This window comes from Schistocerca americana, chromosome 2 (genome assembly GCF_021461395.2).
Source record: "Schistocerca americana isolate TAMUIC-IGC-003095 chromosome 2, iqSchAmer2.1, whole genome shotgun sequence".
Lineage (NCBI taxonomy): Eukaryota > Metazoa > Arthropoda > Insecta > Orthoptera > Acrididae > Schistocerca > Schistocerca americana.
Window position 1 is genome coordinate 691,006,553 of NC_060120.1, and position 19,670 is coordinate 691,026,222.

Here is a 19,670-nt window from a genome sequence, read left to right on the forward strand (position 1 = left end):
TATTGCGTGAAACAGACAAGGAACACTAAACAGATATGCATTAAGAATTAGAAATTTTCATTTGTTGACAGTATATGGTGACAGATTTCTAAATGATAAACTGGTAAGTAGCAATATAAATTTCTTCAAAAATTTATCCATTATTGAATTCTTATTTTATTTAAAAAATCTTAACCAAGTAATCATATTCTTCAATACGTGCTACTGCACAAAGTCATCTATACAGTAAAGGTTTCATTTTTACTATCTTAGCAACTGTAAAATCTCTAGAATGATGTAAACATCTGAATACGAAAGTGTTAAGCTGTGACGTTTTTAATACTGTGCTCTGTTTGTGAGACAACTAAATTTCCAGCAAAAATGTAAGTAAATACGCTAATGAAATGATTTAAAACTTACGAACCACTAATGGTGCACACTAAAATAAATGTATCTTTATGTATGAATTATATCTCGATGCATAACCTCATTCCTGCACCCAGAAAATGAACATCATAATTCAGGTTATTGTAATGCACAAATAATTGTAATGTAAGTAATGACGGCAGCATGCTGCCGAAACACGTTGTGCTAATTAAATATTAGTAAAAAGCGACTGACATAGTACAAATTATGTCATAAACACATAGCACCTACTTCCATAGCGCATGTTGACAGTATAATGACACTCGATCCTGTGTACCTTATTCGCGTCTACATGTGTACCCCGCAGGCCACTTAGTGGTGTGTAATAGAGGGCACATTGTGTAACACTGTCACTCTCCGTGTTCAATCCCCATTCATTACGAATCACACGTGGGAAGAACGATTATTGATAAGTCTCAGTGTGAGAAACTTCCAGGCAGATTAAAATTGTGTGCCGGACCGAGGCGCGACCTCGGGACTTTTGCCTTTTGCGGGCAAGTGCTCTACCATCTGAGCTACCCAAGCATGACTCACGCCCCGTCCTCAAAGCTTCACTTCTGCCAGTATCTCGTCTCCTCAGTGTGAGCTCTAATCTTTCTAATTTTAGTTTTATGCTGTTTCTGCTATACATTCATACAAGGCTAATTCTTCAAGGAAAGTGACTGCGAAATTGTACGTCAATGTGGTGATTCGACCTGTTGTGCTACCATTCATAAACAGCATTCCATGGGGTGTTTTCCAAGAGGATAAATTTCGAAACTTTCTGGCAGATTAAAACTGTGTGCCGGACTGAGACTCGAACTCGGGAACTTTTCCTTTCGCGGGAAAGTGCTCTACCATCTAAGCTACCCAAGCACGACTCACACCTCATCATCACAGCTTTACTTCTGCCAGTACCTTGTCTCCTACCTTCCAAATTTTACAGAAGCTCTCCTGGGAACCTTGCAGAACTAGCACTCCTGAAAGAAAGGATATTTCGGAGACATGGCTTAGCCACAGCCTGGGGGATGTTTCCAGAATGAGATTTTCACTCTGCAGCGGAGTGTGCGCTGATATGAAACTTCCTGGCAGATTAAAACTGTGTGCCAGGAAGTTTCATATCAGCGCACACTCCGCTGCAGAGTGAAAATCTCATTCAGGATAACGTTCGTCCACAAACCGCTGTTGTAACCTAACGTGCCCTACCGAATGTCGACACGTCGCTTTGGCCTGCTCGGTCACCAGATCCGTCTACAATTGGGTACGTATGGGGCATCATCGGACGACAACTCCAGCATCATCACAAACAACACTAACCGTCCCTGGATTGATCGACGATGTGCTAAAGGTATGGAACTCCATCCCACAGATTGAGATCCGGTACCCATACAACACACTGCATATACATTTGATGGTTACGTTCAACATTCAGGTGGTTGCACAGGCTATGAATGTACCAGCATTTCACATTTGCAATGGCTCATCTCGTGCTTATAGAGCAGTTTTCACGCAATGGATTGGTAGTCAGGGGCTTGTAATGTTAGCCAATCAGCAGACTGTAATAATACTGAGAAAGTATATTTTGTGCAAACATACACTTCTTTAAATGGAACAATGCCTACTGACATTAACAAACTTAAAATAGTCAGTGGTGTTTGTTGTAATATTCTAGTACGGGTCATTTTCAGGATATGGTATTTTGAAAAGTTTCCACACCAACACTTGTACAATACCTATAGCAGCAGACACCAAATTTTAGTTGTGTGGAGTCTGACCAGTAACGAGACAAATGACCATAACGGGTTGTGATCAAAATGACAACCGGCAGTGGCAATACACGCTTCCGATCTGATATGGAACGACTACTGCACATGTACTAGCATTCCAGCGGAGATGTCCGAGCAGGTTGCAGTAATACATCACTGCATATCATCGGGTGTAGTGGTATGTCCTTGTAGAAATCGTCTTGCCGCTTTCCCCACAGAAAACAGTTTACAGGCGTCAAATCCGGGGAACGAGCCAGGTACAAGTCCCGTTCGTCCAGTCCAACGATTTAGAAACAATTCATGAACCATGCCGTGGTACTTGGTGCACTATGTGCTGGACAGCCATCATATTGGTACCACAGGTTCCTCTTGGTCTGCAGAGGAACGTCCTCTAGCACCTGTGGAAAATGGTCTGTTAAGAGGCCGCGATACTTCTGCGCAGTCCAGTGTTCCGTCTATGGAAAATGGGTCCATGAGCTGATGGTTCACTATCCCACACCACTCGTTTAAACTCCATGGACTCTGACGCTCCACCTGACAAAGCCAACAGGGATCGTCGACAGACCAATGGTGCATGTTTCGTGCATTTAACCTTGCGATGGCTGGTAAATGTGGCTTCATCGCTAAACAAGATACATAATAAATCTCGAGTATCCTGTCTCATCGCCCATGTACAGAAGTTAACATTATTATCATTATCGTTTCTATGCAGCTCTCTTAATATAGGGTGCAACTTAATCGTTTCTTGCCGCATACACCCAACAACGAACTGCATTCTTATTACACTCTCTGTACACCATGAGCATGTCGGATTTTTCTGAACTCACGACCTCCTGCTTGGACTGTCACACTCTGACTGACTAGCAAGTCACAAGGCACTCAAGAAACACATAAGCACGCTGTAAGCAAACATAACATAATTGTTAGAAATCAAGTCAAAACAGTCTATATCGCGTTTTCAAATTTTTATTCGGCAGCAACAGGTTTCGGCCCTTTCCTCAGACCATTTTCAGGCTTGTCCTCGCCATTATGGCTGCCGGTGGCGGCAAACGGAGCGAGATCGGAAGAAATAAGGATGTCATTGCTCACGCTTAATTCTACGGATCTCGCACCTTCTACCGCCAGCGGCAGCCATAACGACGGCCTGAAGATAGTCTAAAAGGAAAGGGCCGAAACATGTTGCTAACGAATAAAAATCTCTAAATACGAATGAGACTATTTTTTTATTTTTTTATTTTTAGCATTGTATACCGATCGTGGCTTTGCTTCAGTTACAGAATGCTTACTAAAATTTTAAATAACATCACCGTACCTAGCAACTACGTTGGTTGAATGGCACAAAGAAGTGTCGGCATGGAAACTTTTCAAAATACAATATCTCGTAAACGACTCGCATTAGGGTGCTGCAACAAACAACACTGACATTCTAATTTATCCTGCTTTTAGTCTGTTAATGTCAACAGGCATTGTTCCATTTAAACATGTATGTTTGCACAAATAATACACTTTCTAAGTATTATTACAATCAGTTTATTGGTTAGCAATATGAGCCCCTGAACACAATCCATTCTGTGAAAACCGCACTGCAATAGCACTTTCCATTTCCACAATACCTGTTGTTGTAAGTTTTAGATAATTCACCCTACATCTTACCGGTAGCAACAATCATTAGTGTTTGAATACCAAGAGGCCAAACGAATGTTGTGCGCACCTGTTCGGTAGTGCGTGTTACACCGTCCAGGAATCTCACGGAGCGTAGGCACATGCCACTGTTATTGGCGATAGCTCTGACAGAGAGGGATGTGAAATTCCATCGTCTCCTTGTAGCTATTTGGAAGGGTTGAACTACACTATCTCATCAAAAGTATCTGGACGCACATTAAGTCCGCAGCTCTTGGCTAGTGGCTAGCGTTGCTGCGTCCGGATCACAGGGTCCCGTGTTCGATTCGCGGCCGGGTTGGGGGTTTTCTCTGCTCGGGGACTGGGTGTTTGTGTTGTCCTCATCATCATCTTCGTGACAGCGGCTACATTGGATTGTGTACAAATTGGACTGTGTAAAAATTGGGACTTTGTACGGGCGCTGATGAGCGCGCAGTTGAGCGCCCCACAAACCAAACATCATCATCGTCATAACTTCCGAACTGTTCCTCTGATGTACGCAGCACACAATGCTGTAAAATGTGCTTATATCCTTCTGCATTTAGCTTTTTCTTAAAGGTATAACAGCAACACATCATATGTACTTGCTAGTGGACTTCGTGCGCCTTAATGTCCGTTTGTGAAATGTCTATATTGGTCTGTTGATTTTTTAGATTCCTTTTCGTACTTAAAGGACAGTATGAAAGTACAAACTTCAGTTGTCCCAGTAAATGTTGAAAAATTTTCCAACTACGGGCACATGTTGCTTGGTAATAGACGTCGCTTCACTTTCGAGTACCTCTCCGGGCTGAGTGTCATACACTGCAATAGTCAAAGATGTTACTCCAGGTGGGTGTAAAAATAAATGTGCGCAACGGAAATAATAAACGCTAAAATGAAGATTTAGCCCTGTCTGACTACCCCCCGAAGCAGATCTTAGGATCTCTTACTGGACTTTAACATATAAATTACAGCCTAAACATAAATAAATGATTAAGGCAACTAATACTACAAAATGATAAACGTTGTTCCTGCTTATATATTACTGTAGATTAAAAAAACTTTATATTACAACGTTTACATTTCCTAAGTAAAATTACAAATCAATTACCCAACTCTGCCCCTTATTATGACTGCGCGGTCTAATATCAAGCCGGTCGGAGTGGCCGAGCGGTTCTAGGCGCTTCAGTCTGGAACCGCGCGACCGCTACGGTCGCAGGTTCGAATCCTGCCTCGGGCATGGATGTGTGTGATGTCCTTAGGTTAGTTAGGTTTAAGTAGTTATAAGTTCAAGGGGACTGATGACCTCAGAAGTTAAGTCCCATAGTGCTCAGAACCATTTGAATCTAATACCAATAACCGCAAAGTATGTGGATGGGTGCTTTTAAGGTGCGACAATAACTGACATTGTCTACGTACCAAACACTAGAAGACACTACTTTCAAAGATGATCTACGGTGGTGTGGAACCTCAGTAGAAATAAACTAACGTGATCACAGCTGTTTAGCTTTATAGCCCTAATAAACCGAAGCAATTTGCGGTATCACCTTATGTGCTGCGTCCGTTGCGTCGAAGTGGTGGTTCTCGTACACGTCTGCGACGATCGAAGAACTCCAGCCCAAAATAAACTCCTTCAAACACTAGGACGGCAAAAGGCGGTCCTCTGACTAGTGTACTCTAATACTGTCTTCTCCTCTCTGTGTTCTACAGACGAGAAACGCGAACTCCCAGCCACAAGGACGGAGTTCAGACACGTCTCAACGTAAGTATAGGCAGAGGGACTGCTCTAAATTACTGAACGGTGCGTACTCAACAACGACTTCCAAACCGGAGGTGAAATCCAGAATCATATAGGTGCGCAACAGGACAGTGCCTAACTGTTCCAACTATAAACTCTCCTGAAAGCAAAGACAGTAAGTCCGTCTGTATCACCAAAGCTGACACCGAGCGACCATCACACACGGGCGCTCACAACGGAAGACCTCGTCTCTCCACCGCTGGCTTCCCAGCAGGCTCAGCTCCCCCCATCGTAATTCCGAAAACGAATCATATTCCCGAAACCACGGAATGTTCTCCCTCTCTACAGATTCTTCCGAACGCCGACCAACCATATTTTAGTCTTTTGTCTTCCAGAGCGGAAAGTTTGCGAGGAATAAGCTATACTCGTAAAATGGTACACTTCTGAGTAAAAACCCTTGGAAATAACCTATCCTGCTTGTTTTCCGAGGTGCCGCTTCTTCGTTCCTCTCACCTGCATCCAAGATTTACAGAGTTCGGAAGTATTATCTGGTTATCCTTCCGGCCCCTACTACAATAGCGGCCGGCCGTCACCCTATTGTGCTCCAGAGCTCAGGTGCCACAACGTCCTTCTAGCTACTTCCTGTGTTCAAACAGGACCAACACCTGTGTTGGCCTTCCACCCAGAGCTTGAGTTCTGCCTGCCGTTTCATCTCCATTGGCGTTCCAACCTCTACTAGTATAGGCAATCATTCATTGCGCTGTTTTTATAATAAAGAGACTCCGTCACCTTTCATGCAGTAAGCGTTAACAAGTGTTGACAAGGCGTACGTGACAATGTCAGTCTCCTTTAAATATACATATATACGATGTACGATCTATCAAATCATATCTAATTGTGTTTGTAGATCAGCGCAAAGTATGTGGATGGGTGCTTTTAAGGTGCGAAATTATAGCCACCTTACAATAGCTACACGATGGTTATACGGTTTTTGTGCATCTTCAAAGAACTTTGATTTCCTAAAGGAAAACGTAACGATTTTAAACTAAATTTCTTTTTCTAATTTCAGTTCCAACCTGCCATGAAGCTTTTCATTACTCTAGTTAATTTTACAATGAGGTGACAAAAGTCGTGGGATAGCGATATGTACATATACGGATGCGACAGTATCGTATGCACAGCTTATAAAAGAGCAGTGCATGGACGGAGCTGTCATTTGTATTCAGGGGATTCGTGTGGAAAGGTTTCCGACGTGGCTATGGGCACTCGACGGGAATTAAAAGACTTCAACGCGGAATGATACATGGAAATAGACGCAAGGACATTCCACGTGTGAAGAATACCAGGCTTTATCTCTCATCACGGACAACACAGTGGACGACGACCTTCACGTAACGACCCAGAGCAGCAGCGTTTACATGGAATTGTCAGTGCTAACAGACAAGCAACATAGCGTCAAACAATAAGAGACATTTATGTGGGACGTACGACGAACATATCCCTTAGGAGAGTGCGGTGAAATTTGGCGTTAATGGGCTATGGTAGCAGACGACTGACGCGAGTGCCTTTGCTAACAGCACGACATCGCTTGCAGCGGCTCTGCTGGTCTCGTGACCACCGTAGACGCCTGGAAAACTGTGGCCAGGTCAGATGAGTCCTGATTTCACTTGGTAAGAGCTGATGGTAGGGTTCGATTTTGGCGTACACCCCACTAAGCCATGGAGCCAAGATGTCAAATGGTTCGAATGGCTCTGAGCACTATGGGACTCAACTTCTGAGGTCATTAGTCCCCTAGAACTTAGAACTAGTTAAACCTAACTAACCTAAGGACATCACAAACATCCATGCCCGAGGCAGGATTCGAACCTGCGACCGTAGCGCCAAGATGTCAACAAGGCACTGTGCAAGCTGGTGATGGCTCCATAACGGTGTGGGCTGTGGTTGCATGGAATGGACTGGGTCCTCTGGATATTGGGCTACTTTAAGAACATTTGCAGCTATTCATGGATGTCACCTTTGCAAACAACGCTAGAATTTTTGTGGATGTCAATGCGCCTTATCACCGGGCCAGAATTGTTTGCGATTGGTTTGAAAAATATTCTGGACAATTCGAGCGAATGATTTGGCCACACAGATCACCCGACACGAGTCTCATCGAAGATTCAGTTTGTGCACGAAATCCAGCACCGACAACACTTTCGCAATCATGGACGGCTGTAGAGGCAGCATGGCTCAGCATTTCTACAGAGAACTTCCAACGACTTGTTGAGTCCAAGTCACGTAGAGTTGCTGCATTATCCCGGCCAAAAGGAAGTCCGACACGATATTAGAAGGTATCCCATGACTTTTGTCACCTCAGTATGTACCTCAGTTTACATATGTTTTATACAGAGTGGGGCAAACAAAACTTATCCGGACGGGTGTATACTATTGGACGTGAATTTATGCATGTAACCACACCCCGTGATGCGTACACCACGCGTACGCCCGCCGTGTGACCTACACGGCCTCTGAGAGTAGTGCGGGCTGTTCCAGTGTTAGTGAAGCAGCGGGTGTTCATTCCGGAAAGTTACGTGACAACAAAGTCGTGGAAACGATGTGCTCAGTTGTCTGCTGAGACATTGAATGGTTTCAAAGTGCCACCAAAGAGTGCCATCCAACGCTCAGTCCGAAAATGGCTTCAGACTGGTTCTGCTTTGAACAAGTCAAAAACAGACCGGTACGCGGCCGCACACCAGAAAAAGTGGCTGCAGTTCACCAGAAAATGCTTCAGAGTGCTATCAAATCAATCCGACGCCTGTCGCAAGAGACCGGCACATCACGTCGATCTTGCGGACGGATATTCTACCTGGATCTGTTCTCCGGCTCACTTTTATTTGACGCACCATACATCATTTTTGCGTCATTTTATCGGTATTTTCAGGTCATTCTAGTGATAATTTTCTTGTATTTTAGGCCATAAAAATCTGAGCCTTGCGTTTACAGATCCTTTTTCATATTCGTAACCTAACTGAATTCTGGCAAGGGGCGTCTGCCGCCATTGCCATCCCACCTCTCCCCCATTCCCCTTTCTCAGCAGGGGTCCGTGGTTGAAATGTCTTTGACTATTTTTTACTCAGGTAACATCCTCGTTCGAAGTCAATGAGTTCCCCTGTTAGACTCTTCTGCTGTTACTGGTTCTCTACGAACAACGCAATACTCTACCTCTTCTTCTACACTGGCGGGTCCACCTGTCGTGAAGAGTAGTGGTCAATTCCGCATTACGTAGGAGCCTCCGCGTACTTTTAATCAGTTTATTAGTGAAAACTGCATCAAAATCCCTACAGTAGTTTCTAAAAGCAGCCTTCACACATTGATAACAAATCCTGGAGTGGGACTTTTAATCGCCGCGCGGGATTAGCCGAGCGGTCTTCGGCGCAGCAGTCATGGACTGCGCGGCTGGTGCCGGCGGAGATTCGAATCCTCCCTCGGGCATGGGTGTGTGTGTTTGTCCTTAGGATAATTTAAGTTAAGTAGTGTGTAAGCTTAGGGACTGATGACCTTAGCAGTTAAGTCGCATAAGATTTCACACACATTTGAACATTTTTTTGACTTTTAATCCAGTAACGTGTACAGATGACTGCTTGATTACATTTAACTATGAAACCAAGCAACCGTTTACTCAAAGTAAGGAATAACATTTTTACACGCCCTAAAAGTTAGGCGACTGCGAAGACCTGCCTGATAGAGAAACACACGTTGACTCCGCGCGGCGTGAGTCACACGTTAACGACTAAAGCTTGACATACGGTTGTCATCTCTTCAAGGTAATGCGGGTCTGCCCAGTGTAGGGTGAGGTGTTAAATGCTCATGCCAAGCAAAGTAAGCACCAAGCTGCCATCGGGACAAGCGGCTATGCTCTTACAATGTGAAAGTACAATATGACAGTTTTACAAGTAGGTCGAAGCTTTTTCCTTTGCACTGGGTAAAGCCGAGCTCCACTGATAAAATTTCAGCTGTTGTTCAGGGACAGTTTGTCAATATTTTGATATGAAGGACTTGTGATCTCCGGTGGCTCGTCACACAGTAATAATGCAACTGTAATGTATTCGGTTTGTTACGCCGGTTATCTTTGTTTTCATGAAAATACTTTCGCAATAATGAAAAAGGCTCTAATATGCTATTTCAAAACGTACAGTACTATCTGAGGATGCAAAAGTATTGTGATGAAATTGCCGTCTTTACGGTAACAGCTGACCATACACTTTTTGGGCTCTTTCATTACATTTAATGAACCCATACGCGAGGTGTATATCGAGCAGCCCTTCAGACTGAACCTGTTCGTACTTCTGTGTATCACAGACAACGAACGTACAACTGACACTGTCGAAAAAGCATACTCGAGACAGACCCCAGCAGTAATGTGCGCAAGTTTGAGGGCGAAGAGAAAAGTGCGCGTTACTGTTGTCAACTGCAAGCACTGTGATTGAACGAAAGAAGTTTGCGTCCATACAAGACATACAACGCATACCGACGACATTCTCACAGTTGTGCGGATACTTGCAGCGTAATACGGACACAAATATAATTAGGGGAAATAAATCAAATGAAATTCAGTTACTATGTAACGAACCACAGGAGACCACAAATCTCTCATGAAAAAATAGTCAGAAAATATCACTGAACAACTTCCGAAATGTTGTCGAAGGAGTTCGAGTTCACCCACATATAGTTGATAGGGCTGGAAGTAACAAAATCTTCGAACAATTGTTCAATGGACTGCCTGCTTAGCACATGGAAATGAGCGTTTGGCGTCAATGGCCGGGAGGCCCCTTGCGGGGCAGGTCCGGCCACCTTGGAGCAGGTCTTATTACTTTAGACGCCACACTGGGCGACCTGCGCGCCGGATGGGAATGAAATGATGAAGACAGCACAACACCCAATCCCTGAACGGAGAAAATCCCCGACCCAGCCGGGAATCGAACCCGGTCCCGTAGGACGCCAATTCGTCACGCTGACCACTTTTTTTAAAAATCTCATTTTGTTCGTTTTCGTTCGTTGTATTTGCTCGGGGCGGACGTCGCAAGACACCCGTTTCAGTTCGTCGTTGATACATTAACTCCGTTTTTTTATTATAGAGGGCAGCGAACCCATCCGCTCAGCTATCGGGATATGCACTGAGCTGACAGAAGTCATGGGATATCTCCTAACATTGTGTCGGACCTTCTTTTCCCTGGCATACTGCAGGAACTCGACGTGTCATGGACTCAACAGGTAGCTGCAAGTCCTCTGCTGAAATATTGCCTCTACAGCCGCCCACAACTGCGAAAGTGTTACCGGTGCACATTTTGTGCACAAACTGACCTCTCCAATACGTGCCATAAATGTTCGATAGGGTTCATGTCGAGCTATCTGGGTGGCCAAATCAGTCGCTCGAACTGTCCAGAATATTCCTCAAACCAATTACGAACATTTGTGGACCCGTCACACGGGACATTGTCATCCATAAAAACTTCATCGTTGTCCACCTGAAAATGGCATCCTAGGAGCCAAGTATAACCATTTCCAGTCAATGATAGGCTCAGTTTCACCAGAGGACCCAGTCCATTCCACGTAAACAGCCCACACCATTATCGAGGCACCACCAGCTTGCACAGTGCCTTGATGACAACTTGAGTCCATGGCTTCGTGGAGTCTGAGGCACTTTCGAACCCTACCATCAGCTCTTATCAACTGAAATCGGTACTAATCTCACCAGGCCAAGGTCCAAACGATGTGGTTAGAAGCCCCGGAAAGGAGCTGCAGACGCGTCGATCGTCTGCTGCCACAGCCCATTAACGCCAAATTTCGTCGCACCGTCCTTAGCGCTGCGTTAGTCGCACATCTCACATTGATTTCTGCAGTTATTTCACGCAGTGTTGCTCGTCTGTTAGCACTGACAACTGTACGCAAATGCTGCTGCTCTCGGTCGTTAAGTGAAGGCCGTAGGTCACTGCGTTGACCTTGGTGAGAGATAACACCTGACATTTGGAATTTCCAGTACACTTTTGACACTGTGGATATTGGAATGTTGAATCCTTAACGATTTACGAAGTGGAACTGCCAGTCCACGTTCAAATTCACGACGTGCGGCCGTAATCGCGTTACAAATCTTTTCGCATTAATAACCTGAGTACAAATGACAGCTCCGCCAATGCACTGCCCTTTCATACCTTGTGTAAGCGATACTACCGCCATCTGTATACACGCATATTGCTATCCCACGACTTTCGTCGCGTATTGAGTACAGATGAGAAAGTTAGTGCAGATAAAGAAAGCTTTATTCAAGAAAAGGACGAGGTCGGTATTAAATTTTGAGTTCTAATTGAGAACTATAATTGCAAACTGCTCGTCTGGAGCACAACGGCACACAGATGTCAGATGCCGACGATGGAGAAAAGGGAACAGTATTTGTAAGTATTTGAAACTTTATGTAGAAGCTAAACGAATGGGGAAACTTTTCCCAAAGAGATATAAACAAGAATAGAACAAGACTTTAAGAAAAATTTTTATTCACAGTTTATAAAAGGCAGGAAGATAAAGGTCTGAAGTTCAATCGACAACATGCTCTGATAAACAAAAATGACGAAGTAAATCGAATATGTGTTTCTCAGAGCGACCATACCGGCACCTCTTGTTGATCGGTACAGGGAAACCACAAAAATCTGTGCTTGGGTGTCGGAACCGAATGCTAGATCGCTGCCTTACCATTGCGCCACTGCACTAGATATTTACCAGAAGAAGAGACGGGCTAGGGGAACATCTGCTAAGGTATCTCAGAATATTTAATTTATCGTTAAAAGGAACAATACAGCAGAATCAAAAAACAACGCAATCAAGCTAGCCAAAATGTTTCAACAGGCACCGTATCGTAGATTTATATTGTATGCAGAGAAAATGGAAAAACATCATACGCCAAGTGACAACACGGAGGAAAGTGTGTGTTGAATGACCTGAATAAGGTTGTGACGAAACATAAGAGGATGGTAGCTGCAAAAAATCACTGGATAATTGCATGTCGAACTCGAAAACCCTGTCAGCCCTATAACAGCACGTAGGAACCTCCATAAGCAGTGAATTGGAATTCCGAAACCACTCATCAGTGATACAAATGCCCGTAGCAGAAAAACGCGGTACCGAAGCCATAAAACCTAGACTATAAATCAATGGGTCTTATTTCACGATGTTTCCAATTTCTGGCCAAATTTAAGTCCTAAGAGTAAAACATGGCGGGTTTCAGTGATGATTTGGGCAGCCATAGCATAGTACTCTATTAGCCCCATGGTTGCTCTGCAGGGTTGCATCACTGTCTCGGATTATGTGACCATTTCGGCCGATCATGTCCAACCCATGGTACAATGTTTGTTCTCCAATGGTGATGCTGTATTCCAAGACGCTGTTCGCTCAGTTCGCATCGCCCAGTACTGGTTTTGTGAACACGAGGATGAACTGTCGCATCTCCCCTGGCCACCACAGTTACCAGACTCAATATTATTGAATCTTTGTGGTCTACTTTGGAGAGAATCTTGCGTGATAGCCGTCCACCTCCATCATAGTTACCTGGTCTTGCCACTATTTTGCAGAATAAATAGTATAAGATTACACTGAAAACCATACAGGACCTGTATTCATGCATTCCGAGACGACTGGAAGCTGTTCCGTATACCAACGGTTTTCCTATACCGTATTAGGCATGGTAAAGTGCTATGTTTGGTGTTTCCATATTTTTATCCACCCGCTTAATGTGAGGCAACCAAGTTTCGCGTTTGCCATACTAATCGTTGAATGAGAAATTGTCTACAGTGCATCACAATTAATAGCGAATGCCGACACTGTTCACTTTGGAATATTGTCCTGGTTAAATCTAAATGTATCTGAAATGGAAACACAGTCTAAGACCAAGAAAAAGGACACACCACCAAGGAATTATTTGAATGGGACGGAAATCAGTTGATGTGATGTACGTGTAGAGACAAATAAACGGTTACAATTATAGAAAAATCGGACGATTTATTCAAGAGAAGTAGCGTCACAAACTAAGCAACTCCATAATGCGTTGGCCCACGTCTGGCCCTTATGCAACCAGTTATTAGGCTTGGCGTTGGATGTCCTCCAGAGAGATATCATCCCAAATTCTGTGCAACTGGTGCATTCGATTGCCAAAATTCCGCGCTGGCTGGAGAATCCTGTCTATAATGCTCCAAACGTTTCCAGTTGGGGCAGGTCCGGCGACCTTGCTGTCTGGGCAGGGTTTGGCACGGACGAAAACTAGCGGCAGAAACTCTCGCCATGTGCGTCCGGGCATTATCTTGCTCAAATGTAAGCCCAGAATGGCTTACCACGAAGGGCAACGAACCGAGCGTGTAATAACGTCAGTGTGCCGCTGTGCTGTAAGGGTGCCGTGGATGACAACCAAAAAGATCCTGCTATGAAATGGAATGACGCCCCATATCATCATTGCTGGTTGTCGGGCCATATGGCGAGCGGCGTGGGTTCCAGTTCTAAGCGGGACTCATCACTGAAGACAGTGCTGTTCCAGTCAATGAGAGTGGAGGCCTCGATGACCAGACGTGTCAACAGACACCCCAGACAGTGGCTGAATACCAACCTGACTGTCACCCGTCATGTGGCGTGACAGATAAAGTGATGGTATGGAGTGCCATTTCATTTCATAGCAGGACCCCTTTGGTTGTCATCCACTAGCACAGCGGTACGCTGTTTTGTTGCCCCCCATGCACGCCATCCTGTGCTTATATTTCAGCAAGATAATTCCCGCCCGCACACGGCTAGAGTTTCTACTGCTCGTCTTCGTACTTGCCAAACCGTACCTTGGTTAGCAAGTTAGCCGGATCTCTCACAAATTGAGAACGTTTGGGGTATTATGGACGAAGCTATCCAACCAGCTCGGGTTTTTGCCGATTTAACCCATCAATTGGACAGAATCTGGTGGGACAACCCTCATGGGGACATCCAAAGACTCTGTTAATCAGTGCCAAGCCGAATAACTGCTTGCAGAAGGGCCTTATGTGGATCAACACGTTATTGATTTGCTCAGTTTGTGAAGCTCTTTCTCTTGAATAAATGTCCGCCCCGATAGCTGAATAGTCAGCGGGACGGAATGCAGTCTTAAGGGGTCCGGGTTCGATTCCCGGCTGGGTCGGGGATTTTCTCTGCTCAGCGACTGGGTGTTGTGTTGTCTTCATCATCATTTCGTCCCCATCCGGCGCGCAGATCGCCCAATGTGGCGTCGAATGTAATAAGATTTGCACCAAGGCGGCCGGACCCGCCCCATTAGTGGCCTCCCGGCCAATGACGCCAAACGCTCATTTCCATTTTTCTTGAATAAATCATCAGATTTTTCTGAAATTGGAATTCGTTTATCTGTACATGTACATCACATCAACCGATTATCATCCCATTTGCGTAATTCCTTCGAGATGTGTCTTTTTTGTCTTAGACTGTGTTTTGGTTAGGTGCCCGCTTAATTGGCTCATGTTTCAGCCAGACCCAGTGGCCAGGGAATGTAGTAAATGATTAATGTAGAACCGGTACCTCTTGCTACTGATGTAAGACAACATCTAACGCACCAGCATAGTCGAAGATCGATAGGTCGAGCAGGGTCTGAACCGTAGACTCCGATTTCTGACCTCAATTCTCTTGGTTTTACTGTTAGGGGTTGTCTCAACATAGAAGTGTACAGCATTTCTGTTGCTATGGTTGAGGATCCGAGACACCGGATTATACGGTCTTGTGAAGATTTACTAGATAATCCGGTGTCGTTTGAAAGAATTCGTAATTCGCTATGAGACGAATGCAGTATTGCATTCAAATGCGAGGACGACAAGCGGAGCACATATTGTAACACACAACCTGCTGAAGCAGTATTGTGTTTTTTGGTTATGTAGCCTGCTTGAAAATGGAGATCAATTAAAGGGGCAGTTAATACAGTCTAAGACAAGAAAGACAGCTCGAAGGAATTACAAAAATGGGACGATAATTGCAGATCCATTTGTTTTAAATAGGACAACACGTCGTATCAAAGTCAACGGTACGTCGGGAGACCCATGTTTACTGGAAGGTTTTTGTTACTGTTATCATATGTTTTCACTTGTGTCAGTTTTTACCATTAATTACAATACGCCAACTACATATAATTCACCGGAATACATAATTCTAACGCTTGCTTGAAAGTGAAGCTTTGCGGTTCTAGTACTGGCGTCCATAGTGTAGTGGGAATGGAACATCGTGGTAACCAACACCTGGATCGCGGATTTAGCCTCTCGTTATACACGAGTCATCCTTGGGAATGACTCATGCCGTTACTCGTGCGACACTGCAAAGAAGTCACAAAGTCACCACCACACTGAGACGTGTAGAACGGTTTCATAAGGCAAGATAATGTCTGCGCACGGGAGTTACGTCAACAGGGGTCTATAAATTGCACACTGACTCACCTTGCTCACATGATTAGTACACTTCATGGACCAGCTAAAGCAGTAGTCTTCGATATCGTAAGAGACTCTCGATAATCAGCATTCATTGAAGGGCAGTTATTTTTTAACAATGCTGTTGGTTAAAAAACTAACACAGGATTCTTATGGCAGTACATTAGCACTTACATCTTCCGGCTTTGGAAAGAAGTACAGAATGACGCCCCAGACGATACCGAAAGCGAGGCCAATGATAATTCCGAGAGGTCCTTCAATAATCTTCATGGTGAGGTTTCCTGCAGGAAAAAGAGACAGGGCTTAAAACATTGTTACATTGTATGTAATACTGCGTTTGATGTGTAATATTGTGTTTCATGTGTTCCGTGAAAACCTGAAAAAATGTGAGTAAGGTTCCTGAAAGTAGCGAAGCTATAATAGACCAATTTTGTACTTAGATGAACAAGTTTTTCACGATAAAAGTGCAATAATAAAGGTAAGACTTTAACATTACTCTCCCTCTAAACTGCCATAAGCCTAATTTAACTAAAGCCTTGTTTGGTAGTTACATCTTTGAGCCAGCAAAAACTGCTTTCAAAATCAGTTTTATGCAGTTGTTGCTAATACCATGCACTAACCAACAGTCTCATCGTTAGGTATAGAAAGCGGTGCCTGTTTCTCTTATCATCTGGATATTGTACTCTATGAACGCATCACTTATGGTAAAACGATATTATGTTCCAAATATATACTTTCTTTTACCGCGTGCCATTGATTTAGATTAGATTAGATTAGATTTACTTTCATTCCAATTGATCCGTAGTGAGGAGGTCCTCCAGGATGTGGAACATGTCAGAAAAACAACAATACATGACAAATATTTAAACTAAAACAAATAAGCTAATGTACCATTCCACAGGTCCCAAGTGGAATGATCGTCATTTTTTAATGAACACTAAGAGTCATTTTACAAATACTATTGCACTGAATTTAAAATAAAAAAGTTTTATATTTATTTATAAGGTAAGAAACATGTAATACAACTACTGTAATACTTATTTACAATGATTTGTGAACAGAATAGTGCCTACATGTTACTGAAGCCTCAAAACGCAGTCGCTAAGTGTTAATGTACATAGGAGTTTTGTTGGTCAGTCAGTGAAAGTTATCTAATCGCTTTGAGATTTATATACATTACACAGAAATTCTGCTCTAAGTCTGATGTGCAGAGCCATTTGACTTACGGCACCCAAATAAAGTAACTCCCAAATGTACAACATTTACGTGAATTAACAATATATTTTGTTTTTTTAATGGTGGTTATGTAGTGTAGAAAGAAATACATTGTGATCGAAACGAGCTACCCGCAGTGCAACAATTATTGGTTTGTGTCTTTCATTGCTATTAGTATATCGAGTGTTATACTACACCACGGCAGTTTAACCCAAGGCGACATCGGCTATATATTTATGATTTGGTGGTACTGTGTTAAGAGTAATTTCTATTCATTTATTTCATATGCTCCACATAGTTTCAAGCATTATTACAAGGGAAGTGGAGAAATAAGCCAGTACGCCACAGCTAATGACAAGCGGCTTAATTATTGCGGCAGAGCAAGTAAGTATGTGGAATGGAGGAGATTGTGCTATAGATACAATTTCAGCTAATGTAAATGAAAACCTGAGAGGTACTTCACAGCAGCGACAATGTGACACTTTGACTACTAGAGACAGCAGTTTCTAGATGCACAAGATGAGAGTTTAACTCCTTTAAAAGCGAGGTACGCACAGTTGTAGGTGCAACACAGTCCTAAAACAAATCAAGTTTTGACAAATAGCCCGGATTTTTAGAACAGAGGAAGGATGAAAGTGTTTTTTGTGTTGGTGGAGTACCTTAAAATATAACCACATAAGCGGCACATTGAATCAGCAGAGCTACTGAAAACGAACTAATGTTTCACGACAAAGATTCATTGGTCATTATAATCTTTTTAAATTTTTATTATATAAAAATTACACACACACACACACACACACACACACACACACATATATATATATATATATATATATATATATATATATATATATATATATATAATTGAAAATTTGTCCCAGAGCAGGAGTCAGGCGTAGATTTGCGGCCTATCACCAGCATCCACCTTTACTTTCAGGCTACCTGAGCCCTCCTCCAGGCCTCATTCATTAATTTTTATTGTCAGTGGTGTTTCCACTAAATATTACTGGAGGTCACTGACAGAGATTCGCCCTTCTGGAAAGAATTTTACGTGTCTAAAATGAATTTTTCACCTTGCAGCGGAGTGTACCCTGTTTTCAAACTTCCTGGCACATTAAAACTGTTTAAAATCGACACTTAATGGCGTACTATAGCTGTGAGACACTAAATCAAAACAGAAAGTATCAAAACGGCGCGCATTCCTCTGCACAGTGAAATATTAGTTCTGGAAACAATCCCTTAGGCTGTGCCCAAGTCATTTCACGACATTATTCTTTCTTCCAGAAGCGCTGGCTCAGCGAGGTATACAGGAGAACTTCCGTGAATTTCGAAACCAGAAGAGAGGTGGCTAGGCAGGGATCAAAGGGGAGGGTGGGGGTGCGAGGGTCGTGAGAGTCATGACCCCTCACGCCAAAAACGTATTTTAGTAGAAGATTTTGTATTATTACGTGCATCTATTTTCAAATTTCACAACTGCTGAGGATTGGTAGCATGGAAAGTAAGAGGTTAAAATATACCAAGGATTTCTAGAAGCCACAAGCTTTGTTTCAGACAGGATACCTCTCAGCTGCTTGCGTGAGGTAGGCTTGTGACCTGACAAGTAACATTACGCTACGGTCGCAGGTTCGAATCCTGCCTCGGGCATGGATGTTTGTGATGTCCTTAGGTTAGTTAGGTTTAACTAGTTCTAAGTTCTAGGGGACTAATGACCTCAGCAGTTGAGTCCCATAGTGCTCAGAGCCATTTGAACCAAGTAACATTACAGCCGCGTGAAAATGCGCATTCACAGGTACAACCGGTAAGATCACAGGAAAGAAACAGCATTTCCCTCATTTACACGCTCGCGTAACCATAGCATCTAACCTGTGTTCGCAGTCCTAGTGCTGAGTGCGATACTGATAATGGTGACTGCAGATTTCGATCTTATATACAGGGCTATTACAAATGATTGAAGCGATTTCATAAATTCACTGTAGCTCCATTCATTGACATATGGTCACGACACACTACAGATACGTAGAAAAACTCAAAGTTTGTTCGGCTGAAGCCGCACTTCAGGTTTCTGCCGCCAGAGCGCTCGAGAGCGCAGTGAGACAAAATGGCGACAGGAGCCGAGAAAGCGTGTGTCGTGCTTGAAATGCACTCACATCAGTCAATCATAACAGTGCAACGACACTTCAGGACGAAGTTCAACAAAGATCCACAATCTTCTAACTCCATTCGGCGATGGTGTGCGCAGTTTAAAGCTTCTGGATGCCTCTGTAAGGGGAAATCAACGGGTCGGCCTGCAGTGAGCGAACAAACGGTTGAACGCGTGCGGGCAAGTTTCATGCGTAGCCCGCGGAAGTCGACGAATAAAGCAAGCAGGGAGCTAAACGTACCACAGCCGACGGTTTGAAAAATCTTACGGAAAATGCTAAAGCAGAAGCATTTCTTAAACAGGAGATTGGAAAACCGATGGAT

At 43.6% G+C, this 19,670-nt stretch overlaps 1 protein-coding gene across 1 annotated transcript in view; it reads right to left on the reverse strand.

The window, feature by feature from the left end:
• LOC124594341 (putative SLC9B1-like protein SLC9B1P1) overlaps positions 1 to 19,670 on the reverse strand; it is a 100,417-nt gene that overhangs the window by 28,245 nt on the left and 52,502 nt on the right. The window contains exon 6 of the mRNA XM_047132709.1: positions 16,164 to 16,270. Within this exon, the coding sequence (XP_046988665.1) occupies positions 16,164 to 16,270 (107 nt within the window). The remainder of the gene's footprint in view (positions 1 to 16,163; positions 16,271 to 19,670) is intronic.